At 44.8% G+C, this 21,937-nt stretch overlaps 1 protein-coding gene across 7 annotated transcripts; it reads left to right on the top strand.

Annotated features, from left to right (window-relative positions):
* Positions 1 to 2,221: 2,221 nt before the first annotated feature.
* On the top strand, positions 2,222 to 17,659 carry CBLL1 (Cbl proto-oncogene like 1). Of its 7 annotated transcripts, none has more exons than XM_069765051.1 (7): positions 2,222 to 2,304; positions 7,052 to 7,219; positions 10,857 to 10,957; positions 11,610 to 11,693; positions 12,723 to 12,796; positions 13,131 to 13,172; positions 16,187 to 17,659. In XM_069765051.1, exons 1-7 carry the CDS (start codon positions 2,292 to 2,294, stop codon positions 17,217 to 17,219), a joined length of 1,515 nt encoding a protein of 504 aa, XP_069621152.1. In that variant the 5' UTR covers positions 2,222 to 2,291; the 3' UTR covers positions 17,220 to 17,659. The 7 variants fall into 7 exon arrangements, with proteins under 7 accessions (XP_069621152.1, XP_069621150.1, XP_069621149.1 ...); XM_069765049.1 differs by having other exon boundaries at positions 2,242 to 2,304; positions 7,052 to 7,210; positions 10,860 to 10,957; XM_069765048.1 differs by having other exon boundaries at positions 2,242 to 2,304; positions 7,052 to 7,210.
* The last annotated feature ends 4,278 nt before the right edge of the window (positions 17,660 to 21,937 follow it).

Raw genomic sequence — 21,937 nt, 5'->3', positions numbered from 1 at the left:
AGTACCACTTGTGACCACAGGAGGGAGCTCTGCCACAGAATTCACAACAGAACCCCACTCTCTTCTCCGATCTGAGCCCACCAAACATTTGATCCTGTATGGACTGTGGTTCAGGTTCCTCTTCTAGTCCCATAGTGTTACGGACAGCAGACACTAGATCCTCAATGTAGTCTGAGGAAAAGAGGTATTTTCTGACCTCAGCTTTAGGCGATACTGGATCTTCCCAGCCGACAGATGAGGTATGAGAGAGGTCTGAATCAGTATCAGATTCAACGACCTGAATTTTCCTCTTTTTAGCTAGGGAATGTGGTGGCGGAGGAGGAGGTGGAGAATAAAGCTGCCAAGGAAGATTGTACCTCCTGTTTTACGAGGGAGCGAATTTCATCCAGCAGAGATGGTTGCTCGACTTTTATTATCCTGTCAGTGCATGGCTGGCAGAGCTTTTTATCCCAGTTAGGAGGGAATTTAACAGAACAGACTGGGCACTTCTTTTTATTGGCGGCTCTAGGGGCAGGCTTTTCTCCCTGAAATAGAAAGGGAGAGAGGGGTGACAACTAACCCCCTAAGGGTACTACCCTCCGGATCCCATCCCTGCAAACACTCACTGTAGCAGGGGTAGCTCTGGGCTCCGCAGATGCAGGGCACAAAGAGCCATCCATACTGGGGAAAATAGCCTTACCTCAGTGGTGGTTCAGCAGGATTTTATGGACGCTGTCCCAGCACCTGCCTCCAGCAATCAAACGTTCCCCCTCCCCCTCCAGGATCCATGCGAGGGATGCCATCAGGCCCGACACGCCGGCTGGCGAAGCCGGAAGTACCGGCTTCAGGGAATCCGAAAAACCGGAAGTGACACACGAGCGCGACCGCTGACGTCACTTCCGGAACGCCGAGCCGACAGAATGGAGGGGGAGAACACCGGGAAGCTCAGGGAGGAACCCGGCCGGGGATCCCAGGCCTGCTTTGCCCTCGTGGGGGTGCGGGAAGGCCGGGAGGGGGTCCCGAGGCACCTGCACGCAGGACGACGGGAGCAGCACCGGAGGCACAAAGCGAGCGCCTGCTGCCCGGCTTTAACAGGCAAAGCCTGTAAGAGGTGCTGCAGTCGCCGGCCACTACAGCACATGGAACACCTCTCCCTGTCCCATGGGGAACAGGAAAGACACTGGCAGGTGGGAGGTCCTTTTAACCTCTCAGTGTTCCTGTTCCCCATTAGGGCAAAGAGACAACCTCCATATGCCGTCATGGAAGGTGACTAGAGAAAGAAATGTTTCCTTTGGAGGAAAACTCGCCAGGGCCCAAGATGTGTGCAGCATCTCAGCCACCGACAGTAAGGCTACGTTCACATTTGCGTTGTGCGGTGCTACGTCGGCGACGCAACGCACAACGCAAACCAAAACGCATGCAAAACGCATTGTTTTGTGACGCATGCGTCCTTTTTTGGCATGATTTTGGACGCAAAAAAAAATGCAACTTGCTGTGTCCTCTGCGCTCTGATGCGTGCGCCAAAAGACGCATGCGTCACAAAACGCAATGCAACGCATGTCCATGCGCCCCCATGTTAAATATAGGGGCGCATGCGTCGCCGCGGCTGCGCCCGACGCAGCCCGGCAGAACACAAATGTGAACATAGCCTAAGCTCCCCGCCATTTGTAATGCTGAGGTGTCTCAGAGAGAAGCCACATCTAGCCATGAGGGCGGAGCCGCACCGGTGACTGGTCGTACAGGCGACTCCCTGGCCCTGCTCCCCACCCAAAGACCGTACTGACTGACCAGCCTCTGCCCGCACGTTCACTCAGCCTGAGGCAATAGTTTGAGTCATTGTCAGCGGGTGGGGAGAAGCCGCAGGGGACCGCCTGTGTGACTAGGCACTACAAGCCGCAGTATGTCAGTTATCTGTCAGAGCCGCTACTCTGCCCAGTCTCCCCCACAGCCATTCATTAGATGTGGTGGTAAATCTGAAGAGTTCACTGCTCATGGGGTGTGCGCACACTCAGTAATAACTGACAGCGCTTTGCTCTCTACACGTCGGGGACTGACACGGTTCCCACAGGCTCACTGGTCACTACAGACCGCCTGACGTGAGCACATGACGCCACTCCCTCCGGCCCTGACACAACCCGCTGCCTCATTGCTCGCCCCGTCCTGCTTGTGTTCCCAACCGCCCTCTCCAGGCTCCTCTACACAGATGCGGGCATAGGCTTCAGCGCATGCGCATTCCAGCGTGTCGGCGGTGTTCTTTCCTCTTCCTCCGAGCGCTCTGTGACTTCCGCTCCCGGAGTGCTCCGCGCCGCATCATGGACCATAGTGGTGAGTAGAGCGGGGGAGACGGGCAGATAACAGTCACCCGGTGCTGTCCGCGACCCGCTCCCCGGCCCTGCAGCCTCGGAGCAATGGCGGCAGTCGGAGTTAGTCACTTGGGATGAGTGCGGGGTGCTGGCAGTGTGGCGCTGAGCTGAGGCCTTGTTCCGCCACTTCTTCCTGTGGGGCACAGGGCAGTATGGGAGCCTCCCACTGTCACTGCAGACTGGCGGGCTCCACTCACCTGCCCCGTGCCGTGCAGGATGCAAGGTCAGTACTTCTGGCAGGGGCTCCCAGTGTTGCTGTCTGGGGGCTTATCCGTGTACACACATGGGGTAGAAAGTAATGGACGACACAATTGATGAAGTTTAGTGCTGGGCTCAGTGTCAGACTGCCATGTGTGTGCCCCATGGTGTCTTACCGTCAGCCTGCGTGTGACCCTGTGCCCCATGGTGTCTTACCGTCAGCCTGCGTGTGACCCTGTGCCCCATGGTGTCTTACCGTCAGCCTGCGTGTGACCCTGTGCCCCATGGTGTCTTACCGTCAGCCTGCGTGTGATCCTGCGCTTTGCCCCATGGTGTCTTGCTGTCAGCCTACGTGTGATCCTGCGCTTTGCCCCATGGTGTCTTACCGTCAGCCTGCGTGTGACCCTGTGCCCCATGGTGTCTTACCGTCAGCCTGCGTGTGATCCTGCGCTTTGCCCCATGGTGTCTTGCCGTCAGCCTGCGTGTGATCCTGCGCTTTGCCCCATGGTGTCTTGCCGTCAGCCTGCGTGTGACCCTGTGCCCCGTGGTGTCTTGCCGTCAGCCTGCGTGTGATCCTGCGCTGTGCCCCATGGTGTCTTACCGTCAGCCTGCGTGTGATCCTGCGCTGTGCCCCATGGTGTCTTACCGTCAGCCTGCGTGTGATCCTGTGCCCCATGGTGTCTTACCGTCAGCCTGCTTGTGATCCTGCGCTGTGCCCCATGGTGTCTTACCGTCAGCCTGCATGTGATCCTGTGCCCCATGGTGTCTTACCGTCAGCCTGCGTGTGATCCTGTGCCCCATGGTGTCTTACCGTCAGCCTGCGTGTGATCCTGTGCCCCATGGTGTCTTACCGTCAGCCTGCTTGTGATCCTGCGCTGTGCCCCATGGTGTCTTACCGTCAGCCTGCATGTGATCCTGTGCCCCATGGTGTCTTACCGTCAGCCTGCGTGTGATCCTGTGCCCCATGGTGTCTTACCGTCAGCCTGCGTGTGAACCTGTGGCCCATGGTGTCTTACCGTCAGCCTGCGTGTGATCCTGTGCCCCATGGTGTCTTACCGTCAGCCTGCGTGTGATCCTGTGCCCCATGGTGTCTTACCGTCAGCCTGCGTGTGATTCTGCGCTGTGCCCCATGGTGTCTTACCGTCAGCCTGCGTGTGATCCTGTGCTTTGCCCCATGGTGTCTTACCGTCAGCCTGCGTGTGATCCTGCGCTGTGCCCCATGGTGTCTTACCGTCAGCCTGCGTGTGATCCTGCGCTGTGCCCCATGGTGTCTTACCGTCAGCCTGCGTGTGATCCTGCGCTGTGCCCCATGGTGTTACCGTCAGCCTGCGTGTGATCCTGCGCTGTGCCCCATGGTGTCTTACCGTCAGCCTGCGTGTGATCCTGCGCTGTGCCCCATGGTGTCTTACCGTCAGCCTGCGTGTGATCCTGCGCTGTGCCCCATGGTGTCTTACCGTCAGCCTGCGTGTGATCCTGCGCTGTGCCCCATGGTGTTACCGTCAGCCTGCGTGTGATCCTGCGCTGTGCCCCATGGTGTCTTACCGTCAGCCTGCGTGTGATCCTGCGCTGTGCCCCATGGTGTCTTACCGTCAGCCTGCGTGTGATCCTGCGCTGTGCCCCATGGTGTCTTACTGTCATCCTGCATGTGATCCTGTGAAAAGGAAAAACAAATAAATGAAAAACATAAATTCAAATCACCCCCTTTTCTCCATTAAAAAATAGATATTTAAAAAAAATACACATGTGGTATCCTCACATTCAGAAAAGTCAGATTCAAATATAATAATTAAGCTGATTTGTAAACACCATAAACAAGAACAATGGAGTGACAAAATTACTTTTTTTATGGTAGCTAAAATTCCCCAAAAATTCTGTAACAAGCGATCAAAACTTCAGGTCTGTTCCAAAATGTATCGATAAAAACATTGTCCCGCAAAAAATAAGCAATCACACAGCTCCATTGACTTAAAAATGAAAACATTGTGGGTCTCAGCGGCAGGATATTGAATTATAGAATGTTAGAGTTGGAATGGACTTCCAGAGTCATCATGTCCAACCAGGACACCAGCAGGATTCACTAAACCATCTGATGTCTGTCCGGCCTCTGTTTGAAGACTTCCATTGAAAAAGAACTCGCCACTTCTCCTGGCAGCCTGTTCCACTCATTGATCACCCTCTGAGTGAAAAAGGTTTTTTTTTTCAGTTTCATCCCATTGCTTCTTGTGTTTCTATGTTCAAATGAGAATAAAGATGATCCCTCTACACTGTGACATGACTTCAGATTTTTGTAGACCGCTATTAAGTCTCCTTATAGCCTTCTTTTTTGCAAGCTAAATCTTCCAAGATCTCACCTGCTCACCATTCACCATCTCCTTATGACCAGGGTTAGGAGCAGCTCTGTCACTGTTTAGCAGCTGCTCCCGGGTACTGCAGAGCAGCTGTTATTCCAACGGTGGAGATGGTGTTCTGCTCTGTACTCTGTATACTTTCGGCTGGTGATAGCTGATCTTTGGGGGTGCCGCTTGTCAGACCCCCTCTGATCTTGACAACTTATCCTAATGATACATGAATGGATAGAAAAGAGAAGCATTAGATGGGTTTCTTTCATTCACTTTTCTCTCCCGCCTTTAGCTGAAAAACTGAATCAAAAACTTTGTGTAGTTCAAGCCTTTGGCTGCAGAGTAGCCAAAATATTTACAGGACGCCAGTCCAACATCCACATTAGCACACTGTGGCAGCCAAACCAGGGCAGTGCAAACTTCCTCTTTCAGTACTCAATGCCAACATTGTGGGCGCCTCTTGTGATTAGTAGGTCCATGACATCGTGCCTAGTTAATTATAGGATACAGAAGAGGAAAGGCTCTCCTAGTGCAGATCAGCTAGAAAATGTAATAGTATTGTGAGTTGACACTCACCTGATGGAAGGAGTCTGATAGACTCCAAAATGCTTAGTCTTAATAACATTTCTTGCTTTACCATCCTTGGATCATCTTCTTCTTGTCAGCTCTCACCAAACCTGTGGATATTTTGTTAGTAATTAGTAATCATAAGATGTCGATATTAAAGTGCAGAATGAGGAAAATTTGCCCTGTCTGCCTGCTGTGGGTGACAGACCAGGGCCTACAAATGTCTTTGTTTAAAGTGAACCTGTCAGCAGGATTGTGCACAGTAGGCTACACACGGTGTCAGGTCTGCACCGTTATGCTGATTACAATGATACCTTGGTTGATGAAATCCGTCTTGTTGTTTCTTAATCTTTATTTTCAGTTTTGTGTTAATGAGATTCTCATGCCCTAAGGCAGGGTTGGTGTATGTGGTCCTTAGATATTCATAATGCAGACTGCTGACAGGTCACTGCTCCCTCACTGACCTGCCCCCTAATTTGCATAATGAATCTGAAAAAACTTAGGGTACCGTCACACAGTGGCATTTTGATCGCTACGACGGCACGATTCGTGACGTTCCAGCGATATAGTTACGATCTCGCAGTGTCTGACACGCTACTGCGATCAGGGACCCCGCTGAGAATCGTACGTCGTAGCAGATCGTTTGAAACTTTCTTTCGTCGTCAAGTGTCCCGCTGTGGCGGCATGATCGCATCGTGTAACAAAGGTGTGCACGATATTGTATACGATGTGCGCATAGTAACCAACAGCTTCTACATCGCAAATATGTCATGAAATTATCGCTCCAGCGTCGTACATTGCAAAGTGTGACAGCAGTCTACGACGCTGGAGCGATATTGTTACGATGCTTGAGCGTCACGGATCGTGCCGTCGTAGCGATCAAAATGCCACTGTGTGACGGTACCCTTAAAGAAAAAAAAAAAACCCTTCTGCAGGCAGGTGCCAGCCGTTGTACTTGCCTGCAAGAAAATCGCATGTTTTGTGTGCTAATAATACATTTTTTTCACATTATTCAACTAGAAGATAAAATAAAAATCAATTTGAAAATGGCGCCTACGCAGTAGCTGCTATTGGTGTGCATAGCTGTGATCCGATAGCTGCTACTGTGCATGCGCTGGCGGCACCATCTTACTGGAAAAGAAAAAAATTCCTCCTCCAAGATGGCGCCGCCTGCGCAGTAGCAGCTCAGAGATAGCCGAGAAGGATCAGTGACATGTCATCAGTCTGCATTATGAATACCTAATTAGAGCCCCACATGCAGACCCCCCCACACAGGCCGCCCCGGACCACGAGCATATCATTAACTACAAACTGAAAATAAGGATTGAAGAACAACCAGAAGATGGATTTCATGAACCAAGGTATTATTGTAATCAGTATAACGGTGCCGACCTGACATTGTGTGTAGGTTACTGTGCACAATGCTGCCGACAGGTTCCCTTTAACTCTACCTTATGTTATATTCATATGCTGCGGAATTTTCTTCAACTGAAGATCATGTCATTCAGAAATTTCCAAACGAAATCCGTACATGTGAATTCGACCTTAGTGATGCATATGTCCACAATCTTTGGTAACACCTCTGGCCTTTGCTTTTTACTTTAGACAATGATTTACAAGGTACGAACAGTATGGGATCGCTAAGTGGATTGGATGTCAGACGTCGGATTCCAATAAAACTGATTTCTAAGCAGCCGAACAAAAATAAAATCTTGGCTCGACCAATGAGGAATATGAACAGGATCCCTTCAAAGCCACAGCAAGGTGAAGAAGGTATAGTGTACTGTTAAGTAGTAATATATTTGGTCATTTTGTACCACTCTTGTGTGCTCTACGTTCATAATATTAAATTAATTTGCAAGAAAACTTGTCCCCTGATAGCTGCAGTTCTGATCTGTGCTGATACTCCAGTATCTTTAGAGATACCACCAGCTGGTGCTTGAAATGGTATCAAGACCCACCTTATAAGCAGTCCTGAATTTTACAACTATATTTGTTTTATTTTCTGTAAAACAATACATTTGCGTTCTGTCTCAATTGTTTTTGAGGAAACTTGATCAAAGGGAACATGAACGGCAATTACCGTATGTATACACTATCCTCATCTGTCGTTTTAGCCTCGTTGGAAGTATTTTGGCTTAGACTAATACAAAATCTGAAGAAAGACATATTTATGCACAACACACCACAGAAATAATGCCATAGATAAGACAAGTGACGTGAATCAGAACTATCAGTATGGGAGATGGATAAACCGTTTTGGCCATAAATATTGAAACAGTTCATAGATAAGGAGTGTGAAAGTTTTATTGTCCTCTGATTGGGGTCTGGTTCTGTGTTTTGATGCCCCCACAAGGTCCGAGGAGTAAATTCCTTAATGTAAAAAGATAATCCATGCGACACATTCATTCCTGCACTGAGTGTGTCAAAGGTTGTCATGAGTTTATACTCTGACTCTTCTGTGTCTCTGATTTTAAAGTTACCTTTTAATACAAGTAATTTCATGTCCATGGTGCTGTGATCAGGGATACAAAAAAATCCACCATCATAGACACTAACAGGAGACAAGCATCAAACATCAGTGTCCAAGAGAGAGAGAGGCCATACAATCCTTGAAAACCAATAAAGAAATCATCATTAAACCTGCTGACAAGGGAGGTGCAATAGTCATGATGAATACGTCAGACTACATGAAGGAGGCAAACGGACTACTTATGGACACAAGCTACTAAAAAAATTGGAGTCGGATCCTACACAGGACTATTACAAGGAACTAAAGAAGTTAGTATCTTGTCTGCCTGACAAACGCATAAGAGCCGATGACCTGATACCAAAGAGTCCAAGAATAGGCACATTCTACATGCTTCCACAAATCTGGAAATCCAGGAAGACCAATTATTTCATATGGGCACCGTTACTGAGCAGGTATCTGGATGGGTAGAGTGTATTCTTAAAACCCTGGTAAAGGATACACCCAGCTTCATTCAGGACACAACTGACCTATTGAATAAACTATCAGCAATAGGTCCTCTACCAGAAGGAACCATCCTGGCCACCATGGATGTGGAATCTTTGTACTCTAATATCCCACAGCAGGATGGATTAAATGCCTTCATGTCTTCATGGAAAACACAGGGACTGATGCGGATTCTTTGATGAAACTTATAAAAATTCATCCTCACCTGCAATTACTTTGAATTTGACAACAATATATATCTACAGGAGACTGGCACAGCAATGGGAAGAAAAATGGCCCCACAGTATGCAAATCTTTTCATGGCCAAGCTTGAAAGTGACATTTTATCCTCATGTCCCATCAGGCCTCTGGCCTACTACCGCTACATTGATGATATTTTAATCATCTGGACGGAGTCTGAGCCGCAGCTAAAGACGTTCCATGAACAGTTTAATCAATTTCATCCTTCCATCAACTTAACACTCAACTACTCCTGCACTGGAATTAATTTTTTGGACACCATCATTAAGCTGCAGAACAATGAAATAGAGACATCCCTGTATCAGGAGCCAATCGACCGTCCAACATACCTTAAATGGGACAGTTGTTTCCATCCAAAACACATAAAAAACTCTATTGTCTACAGCCAAGCCATCAGATACAATCGTATATGGTAATAATATGGTATAATCATACCTTGGTCGCCTCAATAAGACCATTTTGAATCAGGGCTACCATCCAAGAACAATTGAAAACCAGATCATAAGATCCACCAGAATATCAAGGAATCACCTGCTACATTACAAAGCTAAAGAAGAAAATAACCGGGTACCTCTAGGGGTCACATACAATCCAAATCTAAGGGGAGCTGCATGGAAATTACAACCCTTACTACAAAAATATGCCCGCTTACAATCCATATTTCCAGATCCCCCACTACTGTGTTTTAGGCAGCCCCAAATCTAAGAAGCATCTGTCAAGAGCTCCCTGTCCTCTCCAACAGCTGCAGGAACCTTTCCTTGCAACTAGAAAAAATGTAAAACCTGTCCATTTATAATGACCACGAACAAGATAAAGATCCCCAATTCACATCAGGACTACAAGATCCCAGGTACCTTCAGCTGCGTCACTTCTAATGTGGTGTACTTAAAGTGAGCCTGTCAGCAGCTTGGCCCACCGCCTTTCAGGGCTTACCTACATCATTCTATAATGCTGTAGATGAGCCCCTGGTCCGACCTGCACGTTAATAAACAAAGTTTTATTATACTCATCCGGGTAGGGGGTGGGCAGTCCGATGGGTGTCGCAGGTCCAGGTCCGGTGCCTCCCATCTTCTTATGATTGCCGTCCTCCTGTTGCTTCATCACTCCCTGGCATCGCGCTCCTGCACGGGTGTAGTTACCTGCCCTGTTGAGGGCAGAGTAAAGTACTGCAGTGCGCAGGTTCCGGGCTTTTCTGACCTTTCCTGGCACCTGTTTACTGCAGTACTTTGCTCTGGGCCATGCTAAGCCACATCCCTTCAGCTAAGCATTCCCCACTTCACAAATGTTGCCTGAGCTGGCATTAAATGCCCAAAGTTGTAAAATTCTTGCACTGCTACATGTTGCACAATAGTTTGCAACTTCTCAAATCTTCTGGTAAAAATGTGCAACATACTAAATTCTAACACATACTTTTTTTTTTTTGCTAAGTCTATGATCAAAACAATAGTAAATCAGTCCCTCTGTCTTTAATATTATTAGCACAACTCACCGACACACTAAGAGGACTTAGAAATCCTCCCCAAAAAAATCCTCCAATTTTTTTTTATTTTTTGTTTAGCGATAGGACTCGCAAACGTGGGGACCCTTGACGTGGGTTGCGAGCTTCCATACTTTGGCCATAATATCACATAATGCCTCATATATTGATATTCAGGGTGCAGTTGGGCCCAGATGGCTCTGTAAACTGGCCTCTGTTCAGACCGGATGCTTTTTGGTTGGCAGTGGGCAGCCTGCCTGATCTAAGAGTATGGGCGTCACTAATAGGCTGTAAGCCAGATGCTCTGTATCGCCTGATGTGAACAACGCCGCATACAGATTTTTTTATCTTTTTTTTTTTTTGTGTGTGTGCACTAATATGCCAAACAGTCACACACTAGATTGAAAGTGGTTGTTTCATCAGTATTGTTGCACCTGTGTTGCTGCCATCTTTAATTGGGTCCGCTGCACCCTGATAGTGCATTTGTTTGGAAGCCTGGGCAGGTAAGCATCTCTGCCTTTTTTCTGGTGTCAATTCGTGCTGTGGATAAATGTGCTACTATTCCGCAACCGTTTCTGCTACTATGGAATGTCCACTGAGATCTGCCTCTAATTGTGATGTGGGTTGTCCTTTTTGGGTGACGACACACTGTAATTTTTTTTGTGTCTTCTACGTTGTTTTTACATTTAAACTCTAGCAATTTTGTTTCTTTTAAGAAGGCTTTGATTATAATGAAGATGAACGGTATGACAACAAAGGAAGTGATATGTTTGGCAATCAAAGAAGATTTCCCGCTCACACTTTTTGGGACTTTAAGGTACAGTGTTTCAGTGATGTATAAAGCTTCAACCTTTTTTATTTTTTCATTTTGTATTTATTAATGAGTACCATTTGATAAACTGCTATTATTTTCAAAACTGAAGAAATTGGCCAGCGAACCAGCCGGTATAAGTACAATGTGTAGGTGCACATTCACATTGTGGCCATTAATAGACAAAACCTAGTGTAAAAACAATGAGTAAATACCCTAATTATTTTCAATAAAGAATAGCCACTCTTTAACGGTATCATCAGTTTGTGGCTGCCCTCTTTCATTTATGAATACAGTGGGATGCCACAGATTTATGATTTTACTAGATAACACCTACTGTCAAAAATACTATTAAGTGTCCCTAATGACCCCCCACACGCACTACAGACCCAACGTTTAGCAAAAGTCGGGCTTAATTTTTGAGTTTGCAGGATCCCGACATGCAGAGCGGCCTCCTCTGCCACCCTTGTAGTTGAATCGTGAGAACGCGTAGATACAGCAAATACTTCCATCTGCATTAAGTTTCTAGTAATGAGTTCCTTCGTATACTTTATGTATTCTGATACCCACTATATAATGTCTTATGCAGTGTAGATTTTATTATTTTATAGTATATATCGATTGCTCGTCCATTAATATGTCTTGTTTGCCTTCACAGCTTAATCTTCTAGGAGAAAAAGATGATACACCTGTTCACTTCTGCGACAAATGTGGCCTGCCAATTAAAATATATGGACGTATGGTAAGTGGTAACTGAGGTAGTCTTTTCTGACTATGGCATGACTGAAGACTGCACAAGCTAGAATTTAGTGGTGGTCATGTAGGTATCGTGCATAGTCTGTGGAGCAGTACAGAGCTTGGCTGTTGGTGCTGGCCCAATAACAATCAATGCCTTTACTGGCAGGACTCGTGTGACCTCCGTTCTAATCAAACTTCTCCCAACAGTCATGCAGTGTGGATGAAAGAAGGGCTTGGGGGACCCAGGGATCATACATTTATCACTTATCTGGTAGACAGGCAATTTTATGAAGGACTAGATGGTGGCCCGATTCTAACGCATCGGGTATTCTAGAATATGTATGTATGTACGCACGTCGTGCTTAGCACAGCCACGTAGTATATAGCACAGCCACGTAGAATATGGCACTGCCCACACAGGATATGGCACTGCCCATGCAGAATATGGCACTGCCCACGCAGTAGATGGCACTGCCCACACAGTAGATGGCAGTGTAGGCACCATATCCCTGTTAAAAGAAAAATAAATAAAAAATAGTTATATACTCGCCCTCCGGCGTCCAGCGAAGCTGTGCCGATTCGCGCGATGCTGCCGCCAGCTTCTGTTCCCAGTGATGCATTGCAAAATTACCCAGATGACTTAGCCGTCTGGGTAATTTCGCAATGTATCACTGGGAACGGAAGCTGGCGGCAACATCGCGCGCATCGGTGGAAGGTGAGAATAGCACAATTTTTTTTAAAATTATTTTTTAACATATATTTTTACTATTTATGCTGCATAGGCATCATCAATAGTAAAAAGTTGGTCCGGGATGGGGTGACACTGGCGCTGACTGGAGGGGAGTAGGGAGGGGCCAATTCGCGGCTGGACTAAGCCTGTCGACGCGGGATTTCCGTCACAGACAGACGGAAGTACCCCTTACATGATTATATAGATAGATAAGCCCTTTGAAGTTGGGCTGTCTGGTGAATTTTAGAGTAAATGTTTCAGGTTACTAATCTTCTGCATTTGTGCTTTTGCTGTATTTTTCAGATACCTTGCAAGCATGTATTCTGTTATGACTGTGCCCTATTACATGAGAAAAAGGCCGATAAGCTTTGTCCAGGGTGAGTTTACCTTACAGCTTTTTTTTTGCCTCAATAGGTCTTTATTTTATGTTGAGTATAATGTATTAAACCCATCTTAGATATCGAATATCTGTCTATTTTTAGATATCTTATTCAAGCAAAACTCTGTGTAGTATCACTTAAGATTTTATTATTCACTGTAATAGCTTTGAAATACACTTCCCTTTTGTAGAATTGCCAAAAGGTGGTTGTGACTCCCCCTCACCCTCCCCCATTTATAGACTGGTCATCATTTTGGGAGTTTTTAGAGTCTAAAAATGTAAAAATCATAGTTTTCTGTTGTCTTACAATCTTTCTTACATCTTCCCTAAAGAACTCTTGTTGAAGAAAGCAAGGACACCTATAAACGTGTGAGGTAGGTTCTACAAGAAGATTATCTTTCTTTTAAAGACCGCTGCACAGGGTTGGTGGTAAAACATGACTTAATGCATTTGCTATGAGTGCTAAAATGGATTTTACAAATACTGTTCAATAAAGAGTATTCTCTGAGTAGATAAATGAATGCTGTTTAGTCTGAAAACATGAAGGTGTAATCTTCCTAAAAGTCTTAAGGTACCTTCACACTGAAAGATATCGCTAGCGATCCGTGACGTTGCAGCATCCTGGCTAGCAATATCGTTGAGTTTGACAGGCAGCAGCGATCTGGATCCTGCTGTGCCATCGTTGGTCGGAGCAGAAAGTCCAGAACTTTATTTTGTCGCTGGACTCCCGCAGACATCGCTGAATCGGCGTGTATGACGCCGATTCAGCGATATCTTCACTGGTAACCAGGGTAAACATCGGGTTACTGAGCGCAGGGCCGCTCTTAGTAACCCGATGTTTACCCTGGTTACCAGCGTAAACGTAAAAAACAAACAAATACTACATACTTACATTCCGGTGCCTGTCCCCTGGCGCTGTGCTTCTCTGCACTGTGAGCGCTGGCCGGCCGGAAAGCAGAGCACAGAGGTGACGTCACTGCTGTGCTTTCCGGCTGGCGCTCAGTCAGTGCAGAGAAGCACAGCGCCGGGGGACAGACACTGGAATGTAAGTATGTAGTGTTTTTTTTTTTTTTTTTTTTTACATGAGCACTGGTAACCAGGGTAAACATCGGGTTACTAAGCGCGGCCCTGCGCTTAGTAACCCGATGTTTACCCTGGTTACCAGGGGACTTCGCATAGTTGGTCGCTGTAGAGCTGTCTGTGTGACAGCTCTCCAGCGACCACACAGCGACGCAGCAGGGATCGTTGTTTAGATGAATGTGACGGTACCTTTAGGACAGTAATCATTTTATCTGTTTTGCGCCAACATATTTTGCAGCACTTTACAATTGAGCAGGGCAATAATATATTCATACTAGTCAAGACAATAAAATGAAGAAAGTCAGCACTCTCCCCTTTTGGAAGATATTTCAGTCCTTTTTCATTTGATTCAGGACAATGACAAAGTGTGCAACAGTGCTAGCAGCGTGGCGGCAGGTGCAGTGAGACATGACGGACAATGAACGTTTCACGCTTCTATTGGTCCATGTACTGTCGTGGACCAGTGGAAGTCTGACTGCCTATGTAATAAATATACCTTTCTTATGCATCTTAATATGATGTGTTTGCCTGCTCTGTACCAAATTAAACTGTTCGTTAAGATGAAGATTTTAGCATGTTTTTTCAACTAGACACACAATGTAATAGTGGATGCAGAACTTATTTCTTTCCCCTGAGTGTTACTGCCTGCTCATGATTATTCAGCACTGGAAAACAATAGCACAATACAGGGTTTTATCTCGTATTAAATGGAAATAGCAGGGAGTTGCTCTCCTGGTCAGGTTGTGTTTCCAACAAGGAACGACTAACACAAACCTCAAGCAATATTTTGTCTTCTGGATAGGTTCATCCTACACACTGAGGAATTCATTGGTGTCTCCGGCAGCACAGTAAAGATCCATATCTCAATTTATTTATGATTGTTAGCCTAATGCAGGGGGAAGAAGTGCAGAAGGACACATTCCCAGTGAAAGCTGATAACACCCATTTATTTATTTTTAACTCATTAGGTGCCAAGTGCTGTGATTTCTAGCATTTTCGCAATGGAGAGGCTGAATGAAAAAATATATTAACTCTGCAGCCACTGTTATATGGAGGTGTCCAGTTCAACATGCAAAATTTGATGAAAAGTCCATCTTTTCTTTCTTTTAACCAATATGTTTGGGACATGATGTTGTGGGTTCTTACTAAAGTAGAGGCTCGTTAAAGGGAATATGTCAGCAGGTTTTTGCTATATAATCTGTAGACGGCAGGAGATGGAGGCAGAAACACAAATTTCAGCTATGTGTCGCTTTCTGCTGTTTACTTACAATGAAGGTTTTATCTGGACTAGAGCTTGGGGACTTCTTAACTTGCCACGCCCCCTCCTGTGATGAGCAGCTCACTGTCAATAGACGGTGTACACGAAAGCTGTGTTGTGGGTGGGAAAGCTTTCTGAGCTGTTTCATGCTGCATCTAAAAGTACTGATTACGTACCAACTGCTGCATCGGGTAAACTAAGTGATACTTTGTTGGGATCAGGTTCTCTTTTTCCAATATTATGCTACTCTCAGATGAGGCAGCAAAAACTGCTGACAAAGTCGATATTCACTTTTAGAATCACTACAGCTGATAGGTGGTGTTAGCCTTAACATCCTTTTCTCCAAAGAGGCTATTTGCGTACTGATGTATAGGTATTACATGTTCTCCTTCTGCAAACTTCCTCACAAATTTCAGAGCTCCAGTTGTCAAAATAGCTGCTGATAGAGCATGTTACCAGACGTGTCCATCAGCCTCCTAGTTGAATAAGCCCTCACACAGAAAAGCCGTTAAGAACAGGAGAGCTTTGTGTTCTTTGGGTGAAGTGCAGGAGAAGCCCCTGTAATACTATAAAGTGTTTGAAGTTTTATCCCCAGAGCGGGCACGTTATTTGGAGCTACACTTGATACACTACATTTTTTTTCACAATGGTGACGTTTTCCCAAATTAAAGTGTCAGTCTGAGACACTCTTTTCTAGCCTCTTATTAGAACAATTCATGCACATGCTTTTACAGTTATAGGAGTTGTCCAACCACTAAACAACTTTAAAAGGGTTCAGACTGGTCACCTAGTTCCCCCTTGTTAGTCCCGTCTTGACATGGCTAAAATAGACGCCTCTGCCAATCATTAGCTGCAGTGGTGACCCTCCACAGCCAGTGATTGGGTGGTTTCTGATGTGTCCAGCTAAGTGTTGGAATGAGGCCTTTTGGTAATATTTGATATCCACTTGCCAATCCCTATGAAGTCTAAGGTTCCTTCTTGGAATTGTATTTACAATAAAGACATAACATCTGCCAACTGAATTCTAACATAAAATGTTGTCTCTTTCAGCTGTAATGATCCAGTTCAGAGAATTGAGCAGTGTGCCCGTGGAACACTCTTTATGTGTAGTATCGTGCAAGGATGCAAGAGAACGTATCTGTCCCAGAGAGACCTGCAAGCTCATATCAATCATCGACATATGAGAGCGACGAAGCCTGCCACTCGTCCTCAGCCTGAACCAATTCATCCTCCTATGGTTCCACCACCAACTGATTTGGCTGATCGCTTTATAATGCCCCCAGACAAGCATCTTTTGAGTCACATGCCACCGAAGCAGCACATACTGATGCCCCCGCCCCCTATCCAACATGTGCCTCATGAGCATTTTAATCAGCAACATGAAGATATGCGTGCTTCTCCTGCTGAAATGGCCATGGCTCCACCTCCTCCTCGTACCGTTCCTCAAGATGCTTTCAGAATTAATACTAGAAAACACAGCAATTTAATAACAGTACCTATACAGGATGATTCTGGATCTGGGCCTAGGGAAGCTCCTCAAGTTCCTGGTCCATCTCTTCACCACCCTGAATATCCTGGTCAACCAGTAGTAACTCATCCTCATCATATTATGCCTCCACAGCAACATTTCGCTCCTCCCCCTCCGCCCCCTCCCCCAATAAGTCATCCAATGCAACACCCACCTCAGGGAGCGGGCACACCCCACATGGTGTACAGCCAAGGACCCCCACCACCATTGACAACTGCTCCACCACCAATTACACCTCCGCCTGGACATATCATTGCCCAGTTGCCACCGTACATGAATCATCCTCCTCCAGGACCTCCACCACCACAGCATGGTGGTCCACCTGTAAATGCCCCTCCGCCACATCATTATAATCCTAACTCTTTACCACAATTTAATGAAGAGCAAGGAACTCTTAGCCCACCTTTTACACAGCCTGGGGGTATAAGCCCAGGCATGTGGCCTGCACCAAGGGGACCTCCACCACCTCCTCGGATGCAAGGTCCTCCAAACCAAGCCCCTATTCCTGGGCCACATCATCCTGATCAGAGTAGATACAGGCCATATTACCAATGAGTTCTTCTGAAGTCCTAGATTTTTTATTTTTGTGCTTGATTTCATTGACCTTGCATTACTGTTTATAGACAATGTACTATTTTGAGCTCTGATGTGTACATACTGTCTTACCCCTATAGCGATATCCTTTAACAGCATCATTCTTAATTATGTAATTGTGTCCACACAATATTGTGTGACTTGTGTTTTTTTTCACCGCATAGCACGCTAACAGCTTAAAGTCTCTTACCACTTTGCTTCTGAATTTCTTCTTCTGTTGCGGCACATCTTTAGCAATCAGTTGTGATGGTAAATGCAAATGTTTAAAACAAATGTATATTTAGATGTACAGTTGTATCCCTCGCCCTTTTAAATGGTGTGCATTATAATGCAGTAACAACGGCTGTGCTGTAGTCTGGTATTTTTACCAGTGGTTAAATAAATCTACTTTGTTAGAACTACTAGATAGAAACATTCATTTTATTTTGTTCATGTCACAAAGAACTGAGCTAGAGATCCAACTTAATGCATTTGCAAAGATTTATGTGTATTGGGTACTATTCATATTCTACTAATGGCATCTGGTAAACAAGACACTTTATGGACAAGGAGAACAGATATTTAAATGTTACCCTTATGTTCTTTGTGTGGACGCTGCTTTATTGGTAAGGATGTGTAAGGATTGATGATATTGATGGAGAAGGGGTTCATTTTTGGAATCTTCTTTCCTTCAACAGTTTTTTGTTGTTGTTTACAATTAGCTGTACACACCCTTAATGGGTCCAGCGTTGAGTCTCCACTGCTGCTCCTGGTATGTTATTGAAGAGTAGTAGAATATAGCACTCCTCAGTGGATGAAGGTCCTCGGATAGGATCCCAATCCTTCAAAAACAAATGGTAAAGAGAATCCGGCACTCTAGGTGAGTATGTTAAGAAATTATTTTAATTCAGTAGTCCAGTATACAGTTTCAGATGTTATTGACTTTTATCAAAAAATACAATCCTATATGACCACCGAGCTTGGAGAAAAAGGAAAGTGGGGCTGCGCTAAGAGATGCCTGACCACCATTGCTTATGAATAGATCTCCTTTGCCATAAGCCTGGCACGTAGGCCCACTTTCTGTTTCTCAAAGCTCGGTGGTCAAACCGGATTGTGTTTGTTTGATAAAAATCGCAAATTGTCTCTTCAGAGAGGAAGAGGACTAGAACTCTAGTGCCACCTATTGGAGGTAGCAATCCTAACAGTCAATGTCGACCCTTTAACGAGCCTTGTCACATGACTTTGGATAAAAGCCAAACCAGAATCTCAATTTGCAGACGCTGTGTTTCGGGGTACTGCCCCTCGTCAGTGCAAAGTGGAGATCTGGTTTGGCTGATTTGAGAGGCGTCTGACCGGGATCCAAGAAGTATGGTTTCTCCTTGTGGAGAGTGGCATGTTAAGCATGTCGAGGTGAGGAGACTTAAAGGTTCAATGCAGAGGAGCATTGCGGCTTTGTCTCCTCACCTCGACATGCTTAACATGTCACTCTCCACAAGGAGAAACGATACTCCTTGGATTTGCTAAAGATCAAAACGGCACTTTTGTATACTAGACTACTGAACTAAAATAATTTCTTGCCATACTCGCCATGGGTGCTGGATTCTCTTCACTTCCTGGAATGTTATTTTCATCAGTACCTGGTGGCTTGACGACGTTGCAGCCAATAAGTGAGCTCTGCAGTTCATGCCGTGTTGACTGTAGACAATTCACGCACCAGGAGCAGCGGCAGAGACTTGGTGGACCTGAGGAGAATGAGTAGAGTGGGTTGTGTTAGAAAAGAAAAACTGTAGCGGATAGACAGTGGTTTTTCCATATCTGCAGGGGTATGTGCCCACAATGTGTTTGTTTTTTTTTTTGTTTTTTTTTCCCTAGGTGGATTTTGCCTGCAATCTGCCAGAAAAAGCGCACAAAAAAAATCATCAATATAATGCACCACAATGTAAAAAGATATTTACTCTTCAGTTACTATTTTTAACCACTTCAGATTTTGCTAACAGCGGAAGAGTTAAAAGAAGTATCATGTTCAATCTCCTGGCAGCTTCCGCTTGAGGTGGTTCACTATCCTATTTTGAGTTATAGGAAAAAAAAAAAATAATAACCGCCAGGTGGTATTACCATATTCTGTCTGAATGTTGATGGTATACTTCTCTTAAGCTTGGTTATATGATCTCATGATGACTTCCAGAAATTGCATACTTCTTTTTTTATTTCAAGTGGAGGGTCACCCTATCTGTAACCAAAACTGCGTTCTTGACGAAGTTGCATGGATTGTGCTTTTGATGTTCTCTATACCAGGAGGACAAACTCTTATCACTGCATGCATTATTAATTTGATTTTAGACCGTGTGATGCTGATGTACTCACATTGAAAATCCATGTCTGAATGGCTGTATAATGCGTGATTTAAGATGATCATTCTATGCATATGAGCTAGAGCTGCAGTTTGAAAATAAGCATTTTAATATTTTGTAGGGAAATTTTCATAAGTTTATAAAGCCCTTCTGACATGGATGTTTAAAGTAAGAGCACTATTCTCATCTGGTGTAAGATCTATTAATGTATGCAGTCTATATTGTGAAACTTGGTGACTGATGCCTCTGAAACTGAATGTAGAGAGAAAGGTAATCATGGCATCTTCTCAAGAGGCAGAGATGGTACTGGCTCAATCTGTGTATGATGCATCATGGGAGGAAAAAAATGCAAGGTGAAGTATGTGATGGAAGAAAAGATTAAGGTACACTTCAGGAAATCGTATTCTTTCTTATACACCTTTATGTCCTCTCTATACAAATCTCAAAATAGCCAGGAGAGACAAAAATAAACTAAAACATAACTTTTAAAATATATTGATATTAAAACTAATGGATAATCCACAACCTGACATAACAGTGATAAAGTGGAAAATAGTCCTCAATTAAAAAATGGTCTCATCTCACCAAGTCTGTAGTATTTCAGCCGGTTGCATGCATGCATGAGCACTTATAACATTTATACTTTTCAGGGAAAACGGAAGAGTTGTTTACTGTACCCCAGTCGTGCTTCAGGAAAGTACGCTATATGTAAAAGAAGTGCAGATCAAAAAAAAATAAAAAATTCTGCTTTGCTTCTTTAACATTTGTAGCTTCACAACAATTCTTATCTGGCCCTTGAGAAATGTATGATATGTAATGATGCTTGTATAGAGAAAAGACTGAAGAAGTTGATTACGTTTTGGATTGCCATTGTTTGTAAAATGCTTTAATCCATTAACAGAAAATTGAATTATGAACCCCTCCCCCCATAAAACCTTTAAAGCGTTTCCAAACAAACATGACAAAAATACAGCAGGATTAATCCCTTAATGACCAGTGACTGGTAGAGCTTGTCATGAGAAGGTGTCAGTTCCCGCATCATGACCAGCTATACCAGACATGGATTTAAACTGTGAAAATTCAGTGACAGCTCCGTGCCAGCGGCAGTTACCGACAGCGGATTGCCATTGCTAAAGATGCGGGATTACCGCTCTCTGATCACTGCAATCAGTCAATCTGACTAACCAGGTGGGAGATGCTAAAACATCAGCATTTCCCTGTATGATCACAGTTGGGAACTTGGTTTAGGTGAAAGCCGAGCTCCTGCACTAACAGCCAGGTCCTGTACCCGCACCATCTCTCGCTTATTTACCCTCCAAATGATGTGATTGATAGTGATCACGGGATTAATATGGTTGTCAGAGGAAGGGGACTCCCTCTCTCATCCCCATCAGTACCCCCACAACTAACTCACAGGAAGCCGCTAGTTGTCATGGCACCCGGAGGTCAAGCAATTACCTCCTGGTTTGTGGGGTATGATGGCCTGTTAGACCCAGCCATAGGCAGTGTCTAACAGGTGTTGTGCCAGTGTACTCTGACAGGTACTTTGCATTGTAGCACATTTGTATTTAGAATACATGAGACCAGTGATCACACACAAAAAAAAGTCCCATAGAGAGATCAAGTAAAAAAAAAAAAAAAAAAAGTATATATATAGTTATATAGTACACACTTGATATCACCTTGTCCGGAACATCCCTATCTATAAAATTGTCACTCCTTATCCTTACATTGAAAAACATAACCCCCCTTCCCTCCCTGTTAAAAAAATAATAATAATAATTTTGGAATTGCTGGTTCTTGTTTATTCTGCCTCCCAAAAATCATGCAAAAAACAAGTCCCCGATTGTCTGTGATCAGAAATATAGAAAAACAACACTCAATATGGTGCAGCAAAAACTTTTACAAAATCCTTTTTATAGGGGCTGTTGACGTTACGGGTAGCACAAAGGCTCTGGGAAAGTGACATGGTTCCCACTAAAACAAATCCAGTGAAATTTGTGCTCCCAAATGCCCCCCTCCTTTTGAGCCCCACAATGTGCTTAAACCGCAGTTAGCTTCCATGTTTGGCATTACTGTAGCAAGGAGAGCTCTCTTAATTTATGGGTGCGTCTCCAGAAGCACAAGCTGGGTTCAAATTATGGGCACTACAACGTACTGGGCACTACAATGGCACACTTGCATTTTCACTCTGCAACATCCGTTGCTGCTTGTTTCTGGAAAACACCCATGGAGTCAAAATAATCGCTATAACCGTAAATGAATTCCCAGAGGGTGTAATTTCCACATTTGTACATATTTCCCATGGTGAAAATGTATTTGGAGCTAAAACAATTTAGTGGTAGAAAT

This window comes from Ranitomeya imitator, chromosome 4 (genome assembly GCF_032444005.1).
Source record: "Ranitomeya imitator isolate aRanImi1 chromosome 4, aRanImi1.pri, whole genome shotgun sequence".
Taxonomy (NCBI): domain Eukaryota; kingdom Metazoa; phylum Chordata; class Amphibia; order Anura; family Dendrobatidae; genus Ranitomeya; species Ranitomeya imitator.
This window is presented reverse-complemented; position numbering and strand designations above follow the sequence as displayed.